General features: G+C 38.3%; 1 protein-coding gene across 1 annotated transcript in view; it reads right to left on the reverse strand.

Annotated features, from left to right (window-relative positions):
- LOC126088338 (neural-cadherin-like) overlaps window positions 1–25397 on the reverse strand; it is a 296369-nt gene that overhangs the window by 204517 nt on the left and 66455 nt on the right. The window contains exons 7-8 of the mRNA XM_049906473.1: window positions 12032–12240; window positions 6295–6458 (exon numbers count right to left, since the gene is read on the reverse strand). Coding sequence (XP_049762430.1) covers window positions 6295–6458; window positions 12032–12240 — 373 coding nt within the window. The remainder of the gene's footprint in view (window positions 1–6294; window positions 6459–12031; window positions 12241–25397) is intronic.

Raw genomic sequence — 25397 nt, forward strand, 5'->3', positions numbered from 1 at the left:
ATGCTTAGTGTACACAGTACTACTACCTTTTGTGGATGTGCATGTTGCTATCCCATGACTTTTGTCACTTCAGAGTATTGCTGCCTCCTTTCTTGTGTTGTTGCCTGTATCAGTTCATTCTTTGGGGAACGACATTTTGTTTTTCCTTCTACTAACTAGTTGCAAAGACCTATGCTGTCATTACACATTGATACACATATAGGCTCAGTCTGGTTATTACCTAGTCTAATATGGATCTTATAACCAACTTGTGACAAGGTGCCCCCCCCCCCCCCCCGCCCCTCTTCCTCTTCCTCCACCACCAATGTGTTTCTTGATCATCTGCTAGGGGTAAGATAAGACTGAATTTAGCCTGATGGGCCATCATTTGATGATTTAGGTTCATTTTCCACTTCAATTAATCCCCATGAGGATGTTGTGTTCGACAGTCACCCTGAACCACATAACTGTATGTTGTTTTGAAAATAACTTTGGTGGTTACTATTATTACTAAAGGCAGGCAGGTTCTCATGACAGATTTTACTGTTGTTTGATGGGCACCACTGTCACTGTACATTTCTGGAATTGTTATTATTATTATTATTATTACTATTATTGCTGTTATTATGGCACTTACTGTAAATATGGTTTTATGGCACTTATCATAATTATGGGTTCCATTGACATTCTGGTTCCCATTCCAATTGTTTAATCTGTTCTGAATGCCATTGTATTATAGATGGAAATGGGTCTCATTTTTATGTACTTATTTGGCATTTGTCGGCTGATTGGCCAGTCCTACAAAGCTAACAAAGTTTTGGCCATGAGAATCAGGTTGGCCATACTATCACAACTACATTCTTTGGGCTGTTTTATTACTGTTACATCACAAACCACACGTCTTCCTGGATTAAATTCAGTGAATTGAGTATAGACACAAAGCATTCTATGTCTGCCACCAGAAATTGAATGAGTTTTTCTCAGATTTGAAATAGTAATTTTGCTTTCAGTATCTGCAATACATTGTGTTTTGAGTTAGGATCGTACCTGCAGTGTGTTTTGAGTTAGGATTGTACCTGCAGTGCATCATCTTTAGGTATTTTTCAAAATAACGTCTTAAGCTGCCTTGAGGATTGAATAATTCTGGCTTAAAACACTTGTTTTCTGAATCTCCCTTGAACTGAGCATGACCAAAATTTGTTCAGGAAAAAGTTTTCAAACTCTTCATAGTCAATACCTTTATATGCTGTATTGTTTGTACATACTTTGGCCTCAGCCTGTACGTACCGTATCACATAATTAAATTTTTGTCAATCAGTCCATGTCCTGAGCAAAGTGTTTTTGAATGATTTTATGACTATGACAGGGTGGACAGTCTCTTTTTCTGGGTTATATACCTGAAAATGACAGTCTTTTAATGAACTCTCATCAAGTAGTACAGCTGTTATGTTAGGTACTGCTCCCCCACCCGCAAACCCCACCCCCACCACCCCCCACCCCACCCGCTGCCGATTATACAATGGGTCATTCATGGAGAATTGAGCACCTTACAGGTTTTCATTACTATTATTTCCTGCTGATTGCATGTGACTATTGTTCTTAGTCGTGGGTGCAAATGTAGGTGAGAAATGTGTCACTCCTTTCTGTACTTGCCAATTCCCTTTGTGAACTGGACAACTGTGAAGATACATTTTGTTGCCGAACGAGCAGATCTTTGTCAGGGGTTTCCTTAAGGTGTTTCAGTTCACTAATCTGTTCAGGTTTTGCAGCCTCATTGTTTGCGAAGTATTCACTCACCGACAGTTGCAACACTCATGATCACTCTTTGCTAATACAGTTATCAATGTATTCGTCTTTGTAGTCAATCCATTCTGAACAATTACTACTAGAACTATTAATCTGATCATCAAACTGTACCTTTATACCAATGATCATCAAACTAAGATCCATGGGCTGCATGTGCCCCAAATCAAGTGTTTGTGTGGCCTGCAGTTCACAATGGTATTTTGTAATAATATGCACCTAGTAGCTAATGGTCAAATCCAAAAATGTCAGCTACATTAACAGTTTGTTCAGACTAAGTTTTTTTATTCAATGACAAATAAAAATACAGAAACAGTAATTTTTAAGATGTGCTTCATTTTAATTGATATTGATGAATTTGGCTGTGAGCTGACAGTAAATAAGTTGGTCATTTATCTAAGTGGCAGGGGATAGGTAGCACAGCCACTGAGGGGTTAGAGGATGTGAAAGGGAGAACATTTTATTGCTTATTTTCCAGTACTAACATCATCTCAGGTGTGCATGACTTGTACCAATCAGCTGTTATGGTATAAATTTCAGTTGGAAGCAATAAGGATTCGCCTATGTGCTTTATAAACGTCACCTTCAAATGTGGTATGTGTTTGTAGCAAGAAATATTAAATGACACTAGGACTGTTTTAATACAAAGTTATGAGTAGAAGAAAAATTATATTCAAAATATTTGGTAAAAATTTTTGTTTTGATATCATTTGGCATAAACCACTTAAAATTAAGTGCAGGTACTGTTATTAAACAATTAACAACCCACTCCCACAGGCCACACAACAATAACAACACAACAGGTAGTTAGAGGGTGACAATTTTCAGGTCACTGAGGGTCACAGCAATGTGAATGGTGCTGACTTTTAACAATCTGTACTTGGGGATTGGTGACCAACTTATTGTGCCCATACTTTTGCTTATCTATTGGGAGGCTCATAACATATGTTTTTATGTAGGTTACCAATTAATAATAAAATCAATAAATACACTGCCTGGCGTGTTGCTTCACAGTGTCAGTATTGGCTCTAGAGCAAGGGAGTTTTTGGTGAAATGCTCTACTTCAGTGTGTGTACCATTTCACTGATCAGTGTGTGTACCATTTCACTGAGGGCAGCATCTTCTGTAGTGAGCTTCTCTGCATACATAGACAAATTCTGACAAACATTTGACAATTTCATCATACTGTCAGCTAATGTCTCCTGCTGTTATTTCTAATCTTTACTTTTTTCTGATATGTGTCCTACCTCTACTGAAATGTTACCAAACTGTTTCTGCAGATCTGCTACATTTGATGAGGGTTCTGAAATCTGGGCTGTAGTATTTAGTGTTACCTTACAAAACTTTATGATCATTTCAGCCAATACCATCATAGTAATTTCCCTTTTGATTTAATCTTTGAATGTGAACACATGAGTTTTTATTGCACTTTTGAACATGATCATGTCAATTTCAGTAGTCACATTAGTATTCAGAGTGGACACTTCAGTACTAAGAATGGACATATGAGTACTCAGAGTTGACATTCCAGTATTCATATTAGAAGCATAAGATGGCTGTCTAGCACTCACTACTCCAAGCACCAAAGCTCAATATTGAGTTTTCTCTTACCTTGTACCTGTCATTCTGGTTCTAGATTATTATTGGTTTCTTTTCATATTTACTTTATATTTTCTCTTTATCTCTTTCTAGATGTTTTGATTTTTGGTTCTGTTTACTTTATATTCCAACAGAAGTATTTTGAGTGATAGCTCCACCGTGAAAAAGGCAAACAGTTAGTACAATGAAAATACAATTACATACAATAGCTGATATTTAATAAATGTTCTGTCACGGTCACCAATTTAAGTTGGCTTCCATCTCTTGACAACTCAAATATTTTAAAATTTTGTTACCAGCAGGAATATAGCGATCCTAGATTGGTGCTGGAAGTGGTGCAACAGAGGATGTGAACCAACTGAATTTTAGTAGATGTAATTTGCGTATCATGGTTTGTTAGTCACTCTATGCTGTATGATTCATTTCAAAAAGACTTGGACTTGTTTTCTGAATGATTCTGGGTTCTGCACATACAATATGGAAGAATGGATATTGCAGATTAGTAATGAAATCAGATCAACGGTGGATCGGTGCACATGGAAGTGTTGTGTCTTTTCTGCTACAAATGCTGAAAAATGAGACTCATAACACAATGAACAATGAATTAAAAATGTGGACTATAGAATTAATAATTAAATAGCATTTAACTAGCTCAAAATAAGTTAGTATATTGTGACCTCACTACAACTACAACCCACGATGTTTACATTATGGAGACTGGAAGTGGAAAGGCAAGTGCAAACAGAAAAGGTTTTCCTACCTGTATCTAAAAAAATTGAAGACTGTGCTTCCTTTTGTTACACATATAATACAAATATGAACACAGATTCCTTGTTTGCAATCTTAACATAATTTTTTACACAAAGTATAGTTTTTTAGAAAAGGGATATTATATGCTGTTGCACAAAATGATTCTCAGTGGTTTATTGTTCGACAGGTACTTCAGTTATATTGTACATAGATTGAAAATGGAAGTTCTGTGCTAGAGTCTAAGAGAATTGAAAAAATGGAAATGAGCATATGGCATTGAAGGCCAGGAGTCCCCCACTTGGGGAAGTCTGGCCATCGAGGGCAAGTACTTGTTGCCTTTGACGCCACATTGGGCGACTTGCACATCAGAGATGGGGATGATATAATGATAAGGACAGCACAACACCCAGTCCCTGAGAGGAGAAAATCTCCTGCCCAAGCCGCGAATCTAGCTCTGGCTCCTTGGCGTGGCATTCCGCCATGCTGACCACTCAACTAATGGAGGTGGACTAAGAGAGTGGAATTACAATTTAATGGAAGAAGAGAGGATATCATTAAATAACATACAGAAGTAATACAGATGCATGTAACTGAAGTCTAGAGGAAGCATTTTTTACAGCAGTGAATGTGAAATTGATGAAAATAAATAAATAAACCAAACGTCTCTCATAATCAGGCAAATTTTCTCAGATGTTTTGATAAATATTTGCAGTTTCATTTTTTGCAGTGTACCGATGCAGTGAGCCCAAAAAAATACTGCTCATCATATGTTTCATGTGAAGCCCTATATTGATAGAAACCACTGATTTCTTTGCTACACTCAATTGTGATTTTAATGTATGAAGAACCGCAACAGCTGCTGAATGATCCTTTATTAAACCAACTGGTTTCACAGCTTTTAGTACATCCTCAGGTATGCATAGTCAGTTCATGTAAAATTCAGGCCAGGATTAAATTATGACCTGGATTTTATACGAACTGATTATATATACCTAAGAATGCAGCTGTAAGTTATGAAACCGGCTGTTTTAATAAAGGCTCATTTAACAGCTATAACGGTTCTTCATTTATCAAGCCATGACTGGCAAGAGTATAAAGTATTTTGTAAACAATTATGGAATTTTATGTGATTGTTCAATAGAGAAGCTGCAAATTAGTTTTACGGGATGTCTGGTTTAATGATGTGGTAACAGTGACAATAAAACATGAGGAATAACCAGTACTCCAGAAGCAACTGGATAAAGTTCACACATTTAATGAAAGTGAATACTGACCTAGACTAACCTGAGACTGTTCTGTGAAACAGGCACATTAAATTTCATTAAAAAATCATTTTGTTTGTAATGAGAAACAAACCCATGTTTTTATCAGTGCTGGACATTGAACAAAACATTTGATTGGTAGCATTTGTTTGTGCTCACTTTAACAACATATTTGAAATACTAAACTGCAAATATCAACTGAAACAGCAGAGGAAGGGTGACAAACAACTGTTATTAGAGACACCCAGTGAGTAAATTTGACCTGGGAATCAAGGAAAATAATAGGATGAAGGAAGATGTGAGAGATACACTTTTACCTTATTGTTCATTCTTACATTTGTCCCACATACAGTAGTATTTTTGTCTTTTCTATTAGGTGTTATAAATTGAGATTCTGTCTAACTTTATGATTAATTCTTCATAAGCAATATGTATCTTGTCTAATTGCTCTGTAGTACTATCCCTCTAATACATACTATCACTCTCATACACACATACTGTATCAGGTACCAGGTTCTAACTTTAGCTAAACAGAACTGAATGTCTTTTCCCACAACTGGTAAGTTCTTCTCAATATGGAGTCCAAGTCACCTGCCCATCATTTTACATATTCACAACCTATCCCTCTTTCCTTTGTGAAGAAGGATCAAAGCTAAGTTAAGCTTTTTCTCTTTCTATTTGTGTCTCTCAGCTATATTTGGAAATCACCTCCTGAAGTATGTGTGGACCAGACATTCCTTCTTCAACACTTGTTTGCTATCAACTAATACGTAGCAATTTCTTCTGTCTTCATTTAATTGGAATTGCACAGCTGAGTTCCTTTTCTTTATACATTCTCATGTAGAAATAAATTTCAGAATAAATAAGACCAGCAATACTATTATTAGTAAATTAAACTCACCTGCCATTAGGAGTTCCTTCTCGCATTGTTATCATTCCTGTGCTTGGGTTCAGCTGAAACAATGGGTGCTCTGAAGTTTCCCAATGAAATGTTTTGTCTGGTAAATCCCAATCATCCAGATCATATACATAAACACGGCCAATTTCTGTATCAGGTGCTTGGCCCTAACAAATTCACAGAACAAAATTAGCACCTGAAATAATGAAAATATTTACTTTGTAACAACGATCATATAGTAGCATAAAATATATGTTAATAAAGGATTGGTTGTTTGGTATTATGTACATCATCAGAGGCCTACAGAAGTTGGGAGCAGGTGGTTTATTCATTAGGTCCTAACAGCATACACAAAGACTATAAATCCATTGGCTTAAACATAAACAGACAATAAAATTAACATAAATAAATAATTGCATGAAGGCTTTATCAGTTTTCCAACACATAAGCCAAATGTGAAAATAGTTCCACATAAAAAAAATCAGTTATTAGTATCAAATTATTCAGTATCTTTAACTTATACAGGGCAGTTATAAGAATAATCTGGGACTGGTGAATAAAATTCTAACAATATCACAAATAAACAAAACATAATATCTGTCCATCAAATATATAGGCCATAACTGACAGTTCTAACAAAATTAAGAAAATATGTCATTATAGTAGTAATTAACAGCAACTGACTTCTCCACTCATTCATTCATTCTTCACTCATTCATTCATGCAATCTCTGGTTTATCATGTTATGTAGACCACATTATGAAAGAGAACCTTCAAAGTTGTGGAAAGAGTCAGGGAAAACATTCAAAGAAAACTGGCTATCAGAAACTAATTTCATACACTATATTAACAGTTAACAATATAACAGTAAGACGGTGATTTAGGAACCAGGTTTTAAATTGTAAAACATTTCCGGGGGCAGATGTGGACTCTGACCACAATCAATTGGTTATGAACTGTAGATTAAAGCTGAAGAAACTGCAAAAAGGTGGGAATTTAATGAGTTGGGACCTGGATAAACTGACTAAACCAGAGGTTGTAGAGAGTTTCAGGAAGAGCATAAGGGAACAATTGACAGGAATGGCAGAAAGAAACACAGTAGAAGAAGAATGGGTAGCTTTGAGGGATGAAGTACTGAAGGCAGCAGAGGATCAAGTAGGTAAAAAGAAGAGGGCTAGTAGAAATCCTTGGCTAAAAGAAATATTAAATTTAATTGATGAAAGGATGAAATATAAAAATGCAGTAAATGAAGCAGGCAAAAAGGAATACAAACGTCTCAAAAATGAGATCGACAGAAAGTGCAAAATGGATAAGCAGGGATGGCTAGAGGACAAATGTAAGGTTGTAGAGGCTTATCTCACTAGGGGTAAGATCGATACTGCCTACAGGAAAATTAAAGAGACCTTTGGAGAAAAGAGAACGACTTGTATGAATATCAAGAGCTCAGATGGATACCCAGTTCTAAGCAAAGAAGCAAAAGCAGAAAGGTGGAAGGAGTATATAGAGTGTATATACAAGGGTGATGTACTTGAGGACAATATTATGAAAATGGAAGAGGATTTAGATGAAGATGAAATGGGAGGTATGATACTGCGTGAAGAGTTTGACAGAACACTGAAAGATCTGAGTAGAAACAAGGTCCCAGGAGTAGACAACATTCCATTAGAACTACTGACAGCCTTGGGAGAGACATTCCTGACAAAACTCTACCATCTGGTGAGCAAGATGTATGAGACATGCGAAATACCCTCAGACTTCAAGAAGAATATAATAATTTCAATCCCAAAGAATGCAGGTGTTGACAGATGTGAAGATTACTGAACTATCAGTTTAATAAGTCACGGCTACAAAACACTAATGCAAATTCTTTACAGACGAATGGAAAAACTGGAAGAAGCCGACCTTGGGGAAGTTCAGTTGGATTCCGTAAAAATATTGGAACATGTGAGGCAATACTGACCCTACGACTTATCTTAGAAGAAAGATTAAGGAAAGGCAAACCTACATTTCTAGCATTTGTAGACTTAGAGAAAGCTTTTGACAATGTTGACTGGAATACTCTCTTTCAAATTCTAAAGGTGGCCGGGGTAAAATACAAGGAGCGAAAGGCTATTTACAATTTGTACAGAAACCAGATGGCAGTTACAAGAGTCGAGGGACATGAAAGGGCAATCTGTATATTGAGCAAGCAATAAAGGAAACAAAAGAAAAATTCAGAGTAGGAATTAAAATCCATGGAGAAGAAATAAAAACTTTGAGGTTCGCCTATGACATTGTAATTCTGTCAGAGAAAGCAAAGGACTTGGAAGAACTGTTGAACAGAATGGACAGTGTGTTGAAAGGAATATATAAGATGAACATCAACAAAAGCAAAACAAGGATAATGGAATGTAGTCGAATTAAATCGGGTGATGCTGACGGAATTAGATTAGGAAATGAGACACTTTAAGTAGTAAAGGAGTTTTGCTATTTGGGGAACAAACTAACTGATGATGGTTGAAGTAGAGAGGATATAAAATGTAGACTGGCAATGGCAAGGAAAGCATTTCTGAAGAAGAGAAATTTGTTAACATCGAGTATAGATTTAAGTGTCAGGAAGTCGTTTCTGAAAATATTTGTATGGAGTGTAGCCATGTAAGGAAGTGAAACATGGACGATAAATAGTTTGGACAAGAAGAGAATAAAAGCTTTCGAAATGTGGTGCTACAGAAGAATGCTGAAGATTAGATGGGTAGATCACATAACTAATGAGGAAATATTGAATTGAATTGGGGAGAAGACTAGAAGAAGGGATCAGTTGGTAGGACATGTTCTGAGGCATCAAGAGATCATCAATTTAGTATTGGAGGGCAGCGTGTTGGGTAAAAATCGTAGAGGGAGACCTAGAGATGAATACACTAAGCAGATTCAGAAGGATGTAGGCTGTGGTATGTACTGGGAGATGAAGCGGCTTGCACAGGATAGAGTGGCATGGAGAGCTGCATCAAACTGGTCTCGGGACTGAGGACCGCGACAACAACAACACCAACAAATTAATTATTCATTTTATTAATGTGGAAATTATATTTTCAGCAGCAAGAATGTACTCCTAGACACAACAAGATTTTGAGCCAGCTACAACAACGAGATTATCAAGACAGGTAAATAAGTTCTTCTTTTGTCATCTGACTCCCCTTGAAGTTTTCAAAATTTGCACAAAGAATGAGAACTTTAATGGTAATGTGTGGGAGGGTAAGATTACATATGACGCATTCAAAGTTCAACTAAGCTCAATGAGGCAGAGAAAAAACCTCAGTGACAGTGCTGGGTAAAACAGGAAAATCAAACACATTGTTACAGGATAAATTTGGAAATGTGGATAGTGTAACAGAAAAGGTGAGAGAAAGAGGAAAAGAGATAATAGTTACAGAGATTGGACAGAAAGTAAGAGGAGAAGATGGATGGGTAGTAGACAAGGAGAGAGTGGGGGAAGAGGGTGAGTGAGAGGGAGAGGGGAGAGGGGGAAGAGGAGAGGGTGGAAGGAGGGAGAGGGGGAGGAGGCAAAGGAGGAGGAGAGGTGAGGTGAGGAAAGAAGAGATAGAGGAATGTGAAACGATAGGGGAGAAGAGAGATGGGCAGAAGAGAGAGGGGGTGAGAGAAGTGGAGGAGGGAGATGGGAAGTAGAGAATGGGTAAAAAAGAGGGAAAGAAACAGGGGTGGGGTGACAGGGGATGCAGAGAGAGAAGGAGAAGGATAGGGGAGTGACAGATAGGGCAGAGAGAGAGAGAGAGAGAGAGAGAGAGGGAAAGGAGTTGGGAAAATGGAAGAGGAAGACAAAAAAGGGGGTGAAGGTGAGGAAAATGAAAGAGGGGGGAAAGAGGAACGATGGTAGGTTGAAAGGAGAGGGTGAGGTAGAGAGGGAGTTGGGAGAGTGGGGGAAGGGAGAGTAGGGGAAGAGAGTGAGGAGATGGATGGGGAGAATAGAGGAGGGGGAAGAGAAGGACAGTTGGGAATGGAAAAGGGGAGGGAGAAGGGGTAAGAAGGGAGAGGGGCATCGGGGAGTGGGGGAAAGCGAATGGGGGAAATAGGGAAGTGGGGAGAGAGTGAGGTGAGGGAGTGAATGGGAAGGGGGGACAGAGTGGGAAGGCAGAGAAAGGATGGAGAGTGAGTGTTTGGCACAGAGAGAGTGTGGAGAGACACTGGACGATGAGAGTGAGATAGTGAGTGGGAGGACAAGAGAATTGGAGGGGGGGGGGTGAAATGAGCAAGAAAGGGTGGGGAAAGTGGGCTGGGAACAGTGGGTAGGGGAAGGAAGGTCAGGTCAAGGAAGAGAGAGAATAGTCTGTTAATGAGAGAGAGGGTGGCGATGAATGTGATAGGAGAGTCAGAGCGAAAGAGTGAACGAAAGAGTGGGATGGAGAGGGAGAAATAAACAGTAAGTGATCAAAAGTGGATGAGGGAAGTAGGCTGTAAAGAATGGGTGGGGGAAGAAAGATTGGATCAGGGAGAAGAGAGTAGTCTGGTAAAGAGAGCCAGAGGGGATGGAATGGAAAGGTGTGGTAAAAGGCGGTCGAGGAGAGAGAAAAGTGCTAACGAGATGAGAGAAGAAGGGAGAAAGTAAAATAGATAGCATGAGAAAGAAGACAGAGCAAAAGAAAAACAGAGAGTGAGACAGGTGTGGAAAAACAGGGTCGAGGAAAAAGGTAAAGAAGGGGAGAAAAGGTAGTGGGTACTGGAAAAGACAGTCACATAACGGTGCAGGGGAGGGGGGGGGGGGGGGGGTGGCATGAGAAGGGTGAAAAGTGAGTGGAAAGAAGGGGAGCAGATGAGAGAGATGACTGGAGATATTGAAATGGTTGTAGAATTCTGGGAAGGATCTCTTGAATATGTAAATTAGGATTGGCAGCCAGCTAAGATAACATGAATAGACACAAGAGTAAGGAAGTTGTATCTGGATGTCTGTGCTATCTGTCTCTGTGCCTCCCAACATTGTGAAATGTGTGCCATATTCTTGTGACACACACACACACACACACACCAGCCACTGTTTCTTTCATTTGTTTGTTCACAGTTCAAGGTGGCTTGCCTGACTTCTGTTGTTGTTTCTTAAAAGTCAGTGACACAGAAATAGTGATAGGCTACTTTTTCCACAACAATTTGTCTGTTGTTAAATTAACTTCTAGGTTCTTTCTACCACTTACAATTATTTGACTATTCAATAAATATGCTCTATGTAACTGGAGTTGCTATAATAAAACATATAATTCGTCTCATACACAAGTAAGTCTCTAAGGATGAAGTCACATCACCTCGAATATGCGTGACTGGAAATGGTGTATGTGAGAAAAGAATTACCAATGGAAAATCCAGGATGGAATGTAACAATATTATGAGAAGGAAAGTTGCTACTCACCACATAGCAGAGATGCTGAGTTGCAGATAGGTACTACAAAAAGATTTTCACACTTAAAGCTGTCGGCCATGGCCTTTGTCAACAGTAGACGCACATAAAGACACACACGCATTTGCATTTGCATGTATGTGTGTACATATGTGTGTCTATTGTTGACAAAGGCTATTGTCCGAAAGCTTTAAGTGTGAAAACCTTTTTGTTGTGTCTATCTGCAACTCAGCATCTCCGCTATATGGTGAGTAGCAACTTTCCTTCTCATAATATTGAGAAAAGAATTAGAAGTTTAATAACAGAAAGCAAAAAATTGATTTCAAAAACTAATGTACTAAAAAGAATCTGAGAGCTTACCATGAAGTTGTAGACATATATATCTTTACTCCCAGGCAGCATCATGTTATCATTAATGTCTCCTATAGTTATTGTTAGTGTGCTAGTGCCGGACATTGGAGGATTCCCTGAATCCTTTATAATAATTGGTATGATGTACTGCTTCTGCAGTTCTCTGTCAAATGACCGAAGTGAGGACAGAACAGCCATACCATCACCCTGTGTGGCAGCTGGAGACAATGCAAAGTGAAATACTATTTTAGTAACAGTGTATTTACAGCTATTTTCAAGCAGTTGAGGTGTTGACACTGAACTAAATGTATGTTACGAAAAATAATAATAATAATAAAATAAAATTTTAGAAATTCAAAACCAGATTTTTAGTGGCTAACAATTAAGGATGTCTACCAGTAAACTGCTAGATGGAATAGTACAGTTGAGACATAAAAGAACTCACTAGATATGAACAGTATAATGGTTTCTGGAAATAAACATTAGAAAATAAATGACATCTTATGTTCAAGCTAATCACTCTATCTCAATAGAAAGGAGAGGGCCGCATGGTAACGGCCCCAAATTTCAAGCCTCTAGAATACAGGTTCACCCAACTACGCTTCACCAAAGCTTCGCGATCAAGATTACGTATGCTGTCAATCAGTTAACTTAATTGTGGGAGAGTCTCAAAATATTTTTAAGACCTTGATAAAGTAAAAGAAGAGAGAGGATGTAATTTACAATAACCACTGAAGAAACACTACAAAATGAGATACAAAGAGCTGAATGCTGATTAAATCAAAATGAATTTTTCCTCTATCCTAACAGAAGAAAATCATTATTCAAGACACATTTTAGGTAAGCTATTCTAACTCCAGATCTGATCATGTATAATGTGCAGCATACTTGTCAAATACAGTGAGCAGTCCTCAGAGGTTCTACCAACAGGTTTTCAAAAAATACATAAAACTTTAATTTCATCGCTCTTATTCAGAGTGTAATCCCACTGGACATATCGACGGATCACTCAACATAATTATGCGTACATTCACTGATGTTGCCATGTGCAGTGCAGAAGGATACATCTGCTGGTGCCAAATCCTGCGACAAAACACTTGTGACACATTTCAGGGCTCCTGTTAACTGCCACAGCCTCACTTGTCAATCAGTTGATGTTAACAGCAAGCTCTCCAGTGTACCTATTGATGATATCCCTGAACAATATGATTTTCTCCTGAACTGTGATTTGGACTTTGTTGATACCTGCCATCAACATTTGCCTAGCCCACAGTATTGCCTATCTGTCTGCTGTAGTACTGATTTTGCTCATAGCTCAACTGACCACTGTGCTTCCAGCACACTGGAAGCACTGAGATTGTGGTTCTTGCTCGACTGCTTCCCAGTTGACCCTATGTACAGTGTTCTCCTGATTAACATGAGAGTCATTCCACAAACTTCCAAAATACTGTACCAAACAAGAGGTATCCACCTTCAAAAGTCTTTTGTTTTGCATACTTCCAGAAGAGATGGAAACTATTACATTGTGTGAATTATTTAATAAAATCTGAGTCACTGAAGAAGTAGACTTATAGCAGTAGCAACAAGTATTTTAGGGAACTGCAACCCACTCCTTGCAAGAATAGGATTTGTCAAGCCATTTTTCTGACTGTGTCAACCCTGATGGACCATGATACTTTAGAGTTCTTGAAACAACAATTTGGCAACAGCAAGAGCTTCTACAGATGCTTACAGATCTGGCAATCCCAGCTTTCCAGATGTTCAGTGAAGTTCAAAAGTACTGTAACGAAAGTCTTCGGCACCTCATTATCAGACAGGTGATATTAATTGCCCTGCATAACAGTGGGGCATTTCTGTTATGTACAAACCCACTACTACATTATCTTGTGCAAAACTGTCCCTTTACCTGATTCATCAGTGCTGCCCCTCATCACTAGTCACTCACTTTTAGGGAAACATTTTACTACAAAAATGTAGTACATGGTGCCTGCTCATTTTAAAGTTCTTTCAACACTGTAAGGCAACATCAGACAGTTATTCATCACAGAACGATTAGCACCAGGCTGTGAAGTGCATGCTCAGAAAATATGACTGTAGCCTCCTTCTATAGTTGAAGTTTTGTATACTGCTAGTATATTTGAGAATTCTCAATCAGGTCAAGCTAGCATTTCCACAGACTTTGAAATATTGGAATTATCTCAATAATCAAATGTGGCACAACCTAGCCCTCGTGATCTTGACAATGGAAACATGTCTTGCCTTCCATATGGCAGTGGAATGGCCCCCTTCTGACTGGACAGGAATGAAATGTAGTGTCATAACAGTTATCCTCCTGGCTTTGACTAAACATATGCAAACTGCAGAATGTGCCTATTGCTCTTCTATACATGCTAGGCAGTTGCTCACATTATGATGACATCTGTCAACAGTGTTTTTCCCAGGACTCCATAGCAGATGTTTTTCAGAGTTGCTGCAGCAACGGCAATCGAATGAGGTGATGAAAATAAACAACATGAAAGTGGTGAGGGTAGCATCATGCTATCTTACACTACCAGCAACAGTTCATGCTATACCAATTTTATTCCTTTTGGGTCATTCTATGCAATCTTGCAGGCAATGCTAAAGTGATCATTTCAGAATTTAGTCACATTTGGTACATGTATAACCACATGTCTTAATAGTAAAACTGGCAAATAGCACTGTCATAATTCTAACCATTTTTGATAAATACAGGTTCAAAGGCTCAAGAGTATGTACCTGGTCAGCAGTCAAGCATCAATTTTGTTACTTTCAGAGATCTAGTATGTAGTACCGTAATGAGTTGACCTACAGACCTCAGTACTTTCATGCCAGGCCACCAAAACGATATAACATATAAAAAGTACAATAAATCATTCAAACATTTTATGAAAAATGTTGAAAAACCACTTTTTCTGTACTCTGCTTTAAATTCATGATTAAAAAAAAAAAAAAAGCGTAACTTCATACAGGGAAACAGTACAGACCTCATCTTGGCATTGCAATTCTTTAGTCCTGGTAACGATAATGGAAAGCATCTGGCATCACAATTAATAGTTCTTGCTTACACTTAAAGATGACTCCATCGGGAAAAAAAAGTCAAATTTGACAAACTTCAGAGTCATTATGGGGGGGGGGGGGGGGGGCGGCATAGACAGCTGAAACTCAACTTGATTTTTTGCAGAAATGTTTATATATCTGGTAGCAATCATACATGCAAAGAATAATATCTTAACTCATTTTATTCATTGGTAAAGAATAAAATTAAAGTGCCACTCACACATTTCACCAACATTTGATCCTACAGGGAATTGGTAAATAAGAACCATGTGTATTCCATGAAAAATTGTTCTTAATGTATTTATGGTTGACCTGCAAGTCAAAACTGTAAACAGGCGAGAGCTGCAATGTATATGTGGTAATTCATTGTTAAATGTATTTTTCAGTTTAAAGAGATAAAAGACAGCTTTGGTGCAAAAATATGAAGAGATATCCACATTCTAATACTGTACATTGAAAAGACAACTTCACTGAAATAAAAGAAAATATGCAAGCAATAATGAGAGACATTAATAACGATTTACATATATACTGATATAAAGTGACATAAGAGCAATTTCATAAAGATACTAAAATAAAATGAAGGAAATTTTATTTTTAAACCTCTTCCATCTTGCACATAGCATTGCTTCCTTGACATCTTGATCGAGAAATGAAATAAATTCACTTAAAGTTGATACATTCTTTTCATAACACTCACTGTCAAGTTTATACAGCCATGCTCTGTAATGATGAGACATCCACCTTAGATGTAACACTGGAGGATGGGACCCAAACAGCATCTACCCTACTAGGTCAGGTAAGGAATTGTGATCCACCAGGAGACATGCAGTCAATCTCATCATCTTTAAATGTATGTAATACTTGTGGAATATGTCCTGTGTATCAGTTTTCATTGTATTTGAAAGCCATTTAAACTCGCTTTCAGCTGTTCCAATAAAGCATTTTCATCAGCTCCCATAGCAAAAGTGGTATCTTTTGCTTTTGTTGGAAGTTCTTTCATTAGAAAGGTGTTAGTAGCAGTGACTAGAAATGCAAGCTGCGACTGTGTTCTTGTTTTCCAAGAAAACTTTATACGATGTGATTTCCCACAAAGGAACAAAGGACATATTAACACCCTGTATTTTGTGGACTATTTTGTGTACAGTTCTTTCAGACTAACTAAAGTAATTCTCTTCAGCACAGAACCTTCTTACCTACCATGATAGAAACATGATCTTTTCTTACTGCACAAAATCTTAAAATATTGTCAGTTTCTACAATATCACTACGACATGTTTTATAGTTTCAGGTAACAGCTTTTGACCATTACTGCATTCTGGAGAAGCAATTACACCATTACTGTCTTTAACTTTTCTTGATACTAATACCATGTGCCATGTGACACAAAAGTAGCTGCTACTTTGACAATGCTCCATGAAGGTGGAGTATTTGTTAGAGCTTGAATCTGTCCACTGCTAATTGAACTTCTGTCTGCACCAACAGCTGAGTGGTCAGCATGGTGGTCTGTCAAGCCCAGGGGCCCGGGTTTGATTCCCGGCTGGGTCAGAAATTTTCTTCGCTTAGGGACTGGGTGTTGTGTAGTCCTCATTATCATTTCATCATCAGTGGAAGGCAATGGGAAACCACCATTGGAATCACTTCCCTAGACGCTCATGCGGTGGACCTCCCTGATGAGGCTTCCCTCATGACAACACCTGCCATTAAGGCAGAACACAAAGTAGTTTTAATTGAACTTCAACATTTCTGAGTAAAGAGCTCCATTACATTGGGAAAATGTTTCCACTGTTCACAAGAGAACTCCACAAAATACAGGGCATTAGTATGTGCTTTGGTTCTTTACATGAGATCAAATCCTGTGAAGGATTCTTGGAACATAGACCAGATCATTGAGGATCGTTCCAGGGACATGACTGCACCATGAATCTCTACTCACTACTACTAATAACCCCTTTCTAATTGAGAGACTTTCAACAAATGCAAATCGGACCATTTTGTGAAAATGCTTTGTTGGAACAGCCGCAAGTGAGTCAGTATGTGATTAGATTATCTTATATTAGATTCAGTTTTTGTTCCATAGACCCAAAAATGAGGTAATTCTCATGGGTATGAAACATGTCAGAAAGAATAAAATAAGAAACAAAGAACATCTGAATATCATATTGACTTCCCTGATCATTTGTCAGGAGATTATCAAAATATGTGAATACATTACAGTAAATTGGAACAGAGAACACCTAATCTTAACTGTTGTGACCAAGTGCTTTCAAAACTGAGGTCTAACTGACAGTTTAAATTGAGCTGAGCTAACAGTTCCTGTGAATATTTTCATCTATAGAGTAGAAGGAGCTGCATACCAAAAAGTCTTTCAAACTCTGTTTAAACTATGCTTTATCTGAAACCAAATTTTTAATGGTTGTTAGCAATTTATTGTAAATATGTGTTCCTGAATATTGGACCCCTTTTTGGACCAAGGTATGTGGTTTTGGGTCTTTATGTGGCTGAAAGCAAGGGGAAACTACAGCCATAATTTTTTTCGAGGGCCTGCAGCTTTACTGTTTGGTTAAATGATGATGGCATCCTCTTGGGTAAAATATTCCAGAGGTAAAATAGCCCACCATTCGGCTCTCCAGGTGCAGACTACCCAGGAGGGCATTGTTATCAGGAGCAATGAGACTGGCTTTCTACAGATTGGAGAGTGGAGTGTCAGATCCCTTAATCAAAAAACTTCTGGTCAGGTGAATACTGGGTTATAAATACAAAATCAAATAGACGTAATGCCCTAGTAGGTTTAGTAATGGATAAAAGCTAGGAGCACAGGTAAGCTATTACAAAGTGCATAGTGAACACATTATTTTCGCCAAGATAGATACGAAGCCCATGCCTACCAAAGTATTACGAGTTTATATGCCAACTAGCTCCACAGACGACAAAGAGATCGAATAAATGTATTATGAGGTAAAAGAAATTATTCAGATAGGAAAGGGAGATGAAAATTTAACAGTCATGGGGGGCTGGAATTTGATAGTAGGAAAAGGAAGAGAAGGAAAATCTGTAGGTGAATATGGAATGGGAGTAAGAAATGAAAGAGGAAGCCACCTGGTAGAATTTTGCATAGAGCATAACTTAATCATAGTTAACACTTGGTTTAAGATCATGAAAGATGGTTGTAAACATGGAAGAGGCCTGGAGACACTGGAAGGTTTCAGATAGGTTATATAATGGTAAGATAGAGATTTAAAAACCAAGTTTTAAATTGTAAGACATTTCTAGGGCCACATGTGGGCTCTGACCACAATCTAATGGTTATGAACTGTAGATTAAAACTGAAGAAACTATGAAAAGGAGGAAATTTAAGGAGATGGAATCTGGATGAAAAAAAGAACCAGAGGTTGTAAAGAGTTTCAGAGAGAGCATTAGGGAATGATTGACAAGTGCAGGGGAAAGAAATACAGTTGAAGAGGAATGGGTAGCTTTGAGAGATGAAATAGTAAAGGCAGCAGAGAATCAACTAGGTAAAAGATGAGGGCTAGTAGAAATCCTTGGGTAACAGATGAGATACTGAATATAATTGATGAAAGGAGGAAATTCAAAAATGCAGTAAATGAAGTAGGCAAAAAGGGATACAAATGTCTCAAAAATGAGATCGAGAGGAAGTGCAAAATGACTAAGCAGAAACGGCTAGAGGACAAACATAAGGATGTAGAGGCATACATCAATAGAGGTAAAATGGATACTGCCTACATGAAAATTAAAGAGATCTTTGAAGAAAAGAGAACCACTTGTATGAATATGAAGAGCTGAGATGGAAAACCAATTCTAAGCAAAGAAGGGAAATCAGAAAGGTGGAAGGAGTAAGTAGAGGGTCTATACAAGGGTGATGTACTTCAGGGTGATATTATGGAACTGGAAGAGGAAGTAGATGAAGATGAAATTGGAGACATGATACTTAGTGAAGAATTTGACAGAGCACTGAAATGTCTGAGTCAAAACAAGCCCTGGGAGTAGACAGCATTCCATTAGAAATACTGATAGCCATGGGAGAGCCAGCCCTGACAAAACTCTACCATCTGGTGAGCAAGGTGTATGAGACAGGAAAATACCCTCAGACTTCCAGAAGAATATAATAATTGCAATCCCAAAGAAAGCAGGTGTTGACAGATGTGAAAATTACCAAACTATCAGTTTAATAAGTCATGGCTGCAAAATACTAATATGAATTCTTTACAGACGAATGGAAAAACTGGTAGAAGCCAACCTCTGGGATGATCAGTTTGGATTCCAAAGAAATGTTGGAACATGTGAGGCAATACTGATGCTAAGACTTATCTTAGAAGATGGATTAAGGAAAGGCAAGCCTACATTTCTAGCATTTCTGGTCTTAGAGAAGGCTCTTGACAATGTTGACTGGAATACTCTCTTTCAAATTCGGAAGGTGGCAGGGGTCAAATAAATGGAGCGGAAGGCTATTTACAATTTGTACAGAAACCAGATGGCAGTAATAAGAGTTGACGGACATGAAAGGGAAGCAGTGGTTGGTAAGGGAGTGGGACAGGGTTGTAGCCTACCCCTGGTATTATTCAATCTGTATGTTGAGCAAGAAATAAAGGAAACAAAAGAAAAATTTGGAATAGGAATAAAAATCCATTGAAAAGAAATAAAAACTTTGAGGTTTGCTGATGACATTGTAATTCTGTCAGAGACAGCAAAGGACCTGGAAGAGCAGTTGAATGGAATAGACAGTGTCTTGAAATGCAGTTGAATTAAATCAGGTGATGCTGAAGGAATTAGATAAGGAAATGAGACACTTAAAAGTAGTAGATGAGTTTTGTTATTTGGGGAGCAAAATAAGTGACGATGATCGGAGGAGAGAGGATATAAAATGTAGACTGACAACGGCAGCAAAGAAAGCGTTTCTGAAGAGGATAAATTTGTTCACATCGAGTATAGATTTAAGTGTCGAAAATCTTTTCTGAAAGTATGTGTATGGCGTGTAGCCATGTATGGAAGTGAAATATGTACGATAACTAGTTAAGTAAAGAAGAAAATAAAAGCTTTTGAAATGTGGTGCTACATAAGAATGCTGAAGATTAGATGGGAAAATCATGTAACTAATGAGGAGGTACTGAATAGGACTGGGGAGAAAAGGAATTTGTGATACAACTTGGCTGGTAGAAGGGACCGGTTGGTAGCACCTGTTCTGAGGCATCAAGGGATCACCAATTTGGTATTGGAGGGCAGCATGGAGGGTAAAAATCATAGAGGGAGACCAAGAGATGAGAACACTAAGTAGATTCAGAAGGACGCATGTTGCAGTAGTTACTTAGAAATGAAGAAGCTTGTGCAGTATAGAGTAGCATGGAGAGCTGCATCAAACCAGTCTCTGGACTGAAGATCACAACAACAATAACAACAACATGTAGATTGTTCTTATTCTTAGTGTTGATACTATGTATTGAGATATTGGTTGGAACTAGAGACATGTTACTGTATTTGCAACAAATTTCATTAAGGAATAAGAATACTGAGAAGCAGTGGTTAGAGTCTCCAGATCTCTGAAAATCTTTCTACACGCTTGTGCACTCTAAAAAGTTTTGCTCAGTTTGACAGTTATTCCAGAATATTAACCAATATGACAATAGAATTAAAGTAAGCAACATATCCAAGTTTTTTTTATATTTATATCTCCTGCATCTTATATCATTCACATCTGCAAATGAAGACTTGTTTAGGCACTTCAGCAATTCTGTAGTACAGCCTTTTCAAATGAATTTATTATTGAGTTGTAACACCAGAAATTTAACACTGTCAATCTCTTCTATCTGCATGGTTTCATATGTTACACACATGCTGGAAGGAAATCTCTTACAGGTTCCCAACTGCATATAGTGGGTCTTTTCAAAGTTTAATGTCAGTGAATTAGCTTTGAGTCATTTATCTAAGTCAGCGAAAATTTGATTACCGTATTTACTCGAATCTAAGCCGCACTTTTTTTCCGGTTTTCGTAATCCAAAAAACCGCCTGCGGCTTAGAATCGAGTGCAAAGCAAGCAGAAGTTATGAAAAATGTCGGTACATGCCGCCACAACTAACTTCTGCCGCCGAATATATGTAGCGCTACGCAGGCATGTTTTGTAGGCACAAGGATAAATACTGGCGCCAAAATCTCAGCGTCAGTAAATAAATTAAAAAAAAAAGTGAAAGATGAGCTTTTTTTTTCTCTGCCGCGAATTTCGACCACTGCATTTTCATACATTTTCCAACGAAGTAAATACAAATTCCGTATTGTTCATCTTCGAATGTAGCACAATTTCAGTGTACTACGAAAATCTGACTGGCAAGACTGTTTGGGATGTTTGTCAATATGGCCAACTCTACGTTCTGAATTTTTTGAAAATCTGACTGGCAAGACTGTTTGGGATGTTTGTCAATATGGCCAACTCTACGTTCTGAATTTTTTCCTATCTGTGAGAAGAGGTGGTTGCTAATAGGAACCTGATGAAATTTGAATCATATACAGTATTCTCTTCACCATAAGAATTATACGAATATAAACATTTTGACATGTATTCTTTCGTGTTTGCTGCTATCTCATTTAAATCCTGTCTGCCTAATAAACTACGAAACTAGAGTGAGACAACAGCAAACGCGGAAGAATATACGTATCGTGTCATGTTTATATTTGTATTACTCTTATGCCTAATAGTGATACAGTCAGAAATGAAGCACGGCAAGTGACTAGATTTTTAAATCTAAAATGACTAATTTCTGTTTAGAATTTGATGTAATAAAGAAGCGACCGCAAAGATTTTCAAACGGAGAAAAATTTTCGCCAAACTCTCGTTCAGAACATGTTATATCATACGCAGTCTATTATTTGGTTCTTGTTGATCATTATCAAAGAAAGCAGCAGTGTAAGTAACAACAAATAGCAGTCTCTTGCCATTGTTTCGCTAATGAGACGATTCCTCTTTTTTTTTTTAATTGTACGCGGCGGTAGTGCGCACAAAAGCAAGATGTGCCGCGACAGGCCGTAAACACGCACTATCAGAATGCGACAAACAATGCATGACACAGTGCAGTAATGCATTTTCAGCTTAAGAGTGACGCAAACACCTATAACAAAGAAAACGGCATTTATCAGATCAAAGCAAAATAAGCAATCGATTCAAACCAGACGAAGCACGTGAAAAAGGAAGGGCACCCGTATAAATACGGACGGAGCGCCTGAAGAATAGCAATGGGTACCTGGTAAAGCGTAACTGCTAAGCTTAGATTCGAACCAAACTACTGTAGCTGTATCGTCATTCATTCGACCTAAATTGTGTCTCATATTACAATGGACAAACTTTGTTTCGATTTGGAGGTGCGGCCTAAAACTTTTCTCTCCCCTTGAATTTCGAGTCTCAAATTTCAGGTGCGGCTTAGATTTGGAAATTTTTTTTCCCTTTATTTCGAGTCTCATTTTTCAGGTGCGGCTTAGATTCGAGTGCGGCTTAGATTCGAGTAAATACGGTAGCAGCCACTTCTAAATCTGTTCTTGCCCGGATATTTATTGAAAAGTCTGTATCATAGGCAAACAAAACAAACTTATCATCTGGCAATGTGTCCGACCCGGTAGTTGAATGGTCAGCGTGACGGAATGTCAATCCTAAGGTCCCGGGTTCGATTCCCGGCTGGGTCGGAGATTTTCTCCGCTCAGGGACTGGGTGTTGGGTTGTCCTAATCATCATCATTTCATCCCCATCGACACGCAGGTCGCCGAAGTGGCGTCAACTCGAAAGACCTGCACCAGGCGAACGGTCTACCCGACGGGAGGCCCTAGCCACACGACATTTCATTTATCTGGCAATGTAACAGACGAGAGGAGATTAATCTACACAAGGAAAATCAACAGACCCAAGATGGAACCTTGAGAAACAGCATATGTAATTAATTCCCAATCAGATGAAGGCTGATTGATTACTCCAAAGGTATTTTGCAATGACACTCTTTGTTTCCTGTTAGTTAGGTATGACTTGAACCATTTTGCAGTACTGCCAATGACTCCATAATATTCTAATTTATTTTTGAGAATACTGTGATTCACACAGTCAAAAGCTTTCAACATGTCACAGAAAATGTCAGTAGCTTTAATTTGTTATCTAATGAATTAAGTATATTCTCTCTGTGCTTGTAAATAGTCTTCTCTATATCTGAATCTTTATGGAACTCAAATTGTCATTTGGACAATATATTATTTTCAGTCAGATACTTAAGAAGATGCTTGAACAAAATCTTATAAAATATTTTTGAAAAAGCCAGCAAAAGTGAAACTGGTCAATAATATGATGGTATCTTTTTATCCCTCTTCTTGTAAAGAGGTTCAACATCAGCATATTTTAGGCATACTAGAAATATTCCACTAATAAGAGATTGATCACACAAATAAATTAAGATAGAACTCAACTCACATGAGCACTTTTTGATTAACTTGTTGAGTGGTTATCATAACCAACTAAAATACTCTGGTTTTAACAATTTTATGAAGGATGCTACTTCTTTGGGAGAAGTGAGTGTCATTTCCATTTTATTGAAGTTATTTGAAGAGACTGGTCTCAGATACTCCATTGCACTATTTATTGAACCTCATAACCCCAAGCTGTCAGTAACAGAAACAAAGTACTTGTTTAACAGTTCGGAAACATTGCATGCACTTGTTAACAATGTCTCACTTATTTTTAGAGCTATCTGTTCCTCTTCCTTTCTGATCCCTCCCATCTCTGTCTCTACTATATCCTATATAGTTTTTATTTTGTTGTCTCATGCGAAGAAACATAACACATGGTAATGTCCAACATTCTGTGAAGTGCCCATGTGAATAGTGCAGACAATTTTCCAATGTAATGGAGCTCTTTACTCAGAAATGTAGAAGTTCAACTCACAGTGAACAGGTTCAAGTTCTAACAAGTATTCCACCTTCATGGAGCAGTGTCAGAATAGCAGCTACTTTTTGAGTCACAGGACACATGGTCATCATCATCTTGGACTATTTCCAGCCTCTGGCTGGGTCTGTTTGGAACATAGGCTCCTCCATCGCCTTCTGTCTTGCCACATCTCTCTGTTTTCACCTTGGTCCAGTCGTTCCTTTCTTCTGGATGCATTCCTCAACTCCTTTTAGTCATCTGTCTCTCAGCCTTCCTCTTGGTCTCTTTCCTTCCTGTTTCATCTTGTGTATCCTCTTGGGTATCCTCTTCTCCCCCATTCTCTTAACATGTCCATACCATTTCAGCATTTAATCACAGAGCACAGGCTGTTGTTATCCACATTTGGCCCTAAGTCAAAGGGGCCTGAAAGAACATCTTGTAGATTGCAATTCTTGGATCTTCTCTTCTCAAATTACCAATATTCTATTCATTATCACACACTGGCCTTGCACCTGTATGCAGACACACGGTCATAGTTTCCTATCTCAATCAGAAATTTTTGTTAACAAGAGACTGTTTGCAGGCACTCTTGAGACAGGTTTGTCAGTTGTGCAACCTGATTGGGCACAGGTCCAACCTTTGGCGGCCTCTCTGAAACTTCATTGTTTCTTTGCACAATGCCATGCTCTTCATCTTTTCAAATTTGTCCTCTTATTGAATCAAGATGATCATCGGTGTTGGATGGTAATTCTTGAAGTTCTGCAATACTGTCAATTGTGGTTGCTGCATCAATCGCATTGGAGCATTTCCAGAACGGACTCTAGCCTAGTGACAAGTTGATTGGATATGGACTACTGAGATATTGTGCACATGTCTCAAACACAACAACCTGCACTGCCACAAGCCTACCAGCTGTGGCCTATGCCTGTCCAGCCATGGGACTGGCTGCATGCAGATTTTGTGGGTCCATTCTGTGAGGTCATGTAATTGATTTTAGGAGATGCTTGTTCTCATTCTCCAAATGTCATCTGAAAACAAAGACGACACTAAAACAGAGGTTACTGTTTTCTCTATTAAAGGAGCCACACAAGCTCTTGCCTGAAACAGCGGGATGGTGTTTGAATCCACTGGTTCTAAACCTGTGTTTTGTCTTACCTCTATTGGCATGGCTGCACATTTTGCGTAAATCTTTGAAATGCAGACAGAACACTACTAACTTCAAGCCTACCAGTTCTGCACTGCTTTCCTTTTTATCATCTTATGAGGTGATGCTGGTCCACTCTTGAAGCTCTTGCATGAATACCCTCTTTGTTCCTTATTAAATCTGTTGCAGCCTCTATTTAGGTCGGTTCAGCCTTCATCACAACAAGAAGATGAAGCAGACACACCTCT

This window comes from Schistocerca cancellata, chromosome 6 (assembly GCF_023864275.1).
Source record: "Schistocerca cancellata isolate TAMUIC-IGC-003103 chromosome 6, iqSchCanc2.1, whole genome shotgun sequence".
Lineage (NCBI taxonomy): Eukaryota > Metazoa > Arthropoda > Insecta > Orthoptera > Acrididae > Schistocerca > Schistocerca cancellata.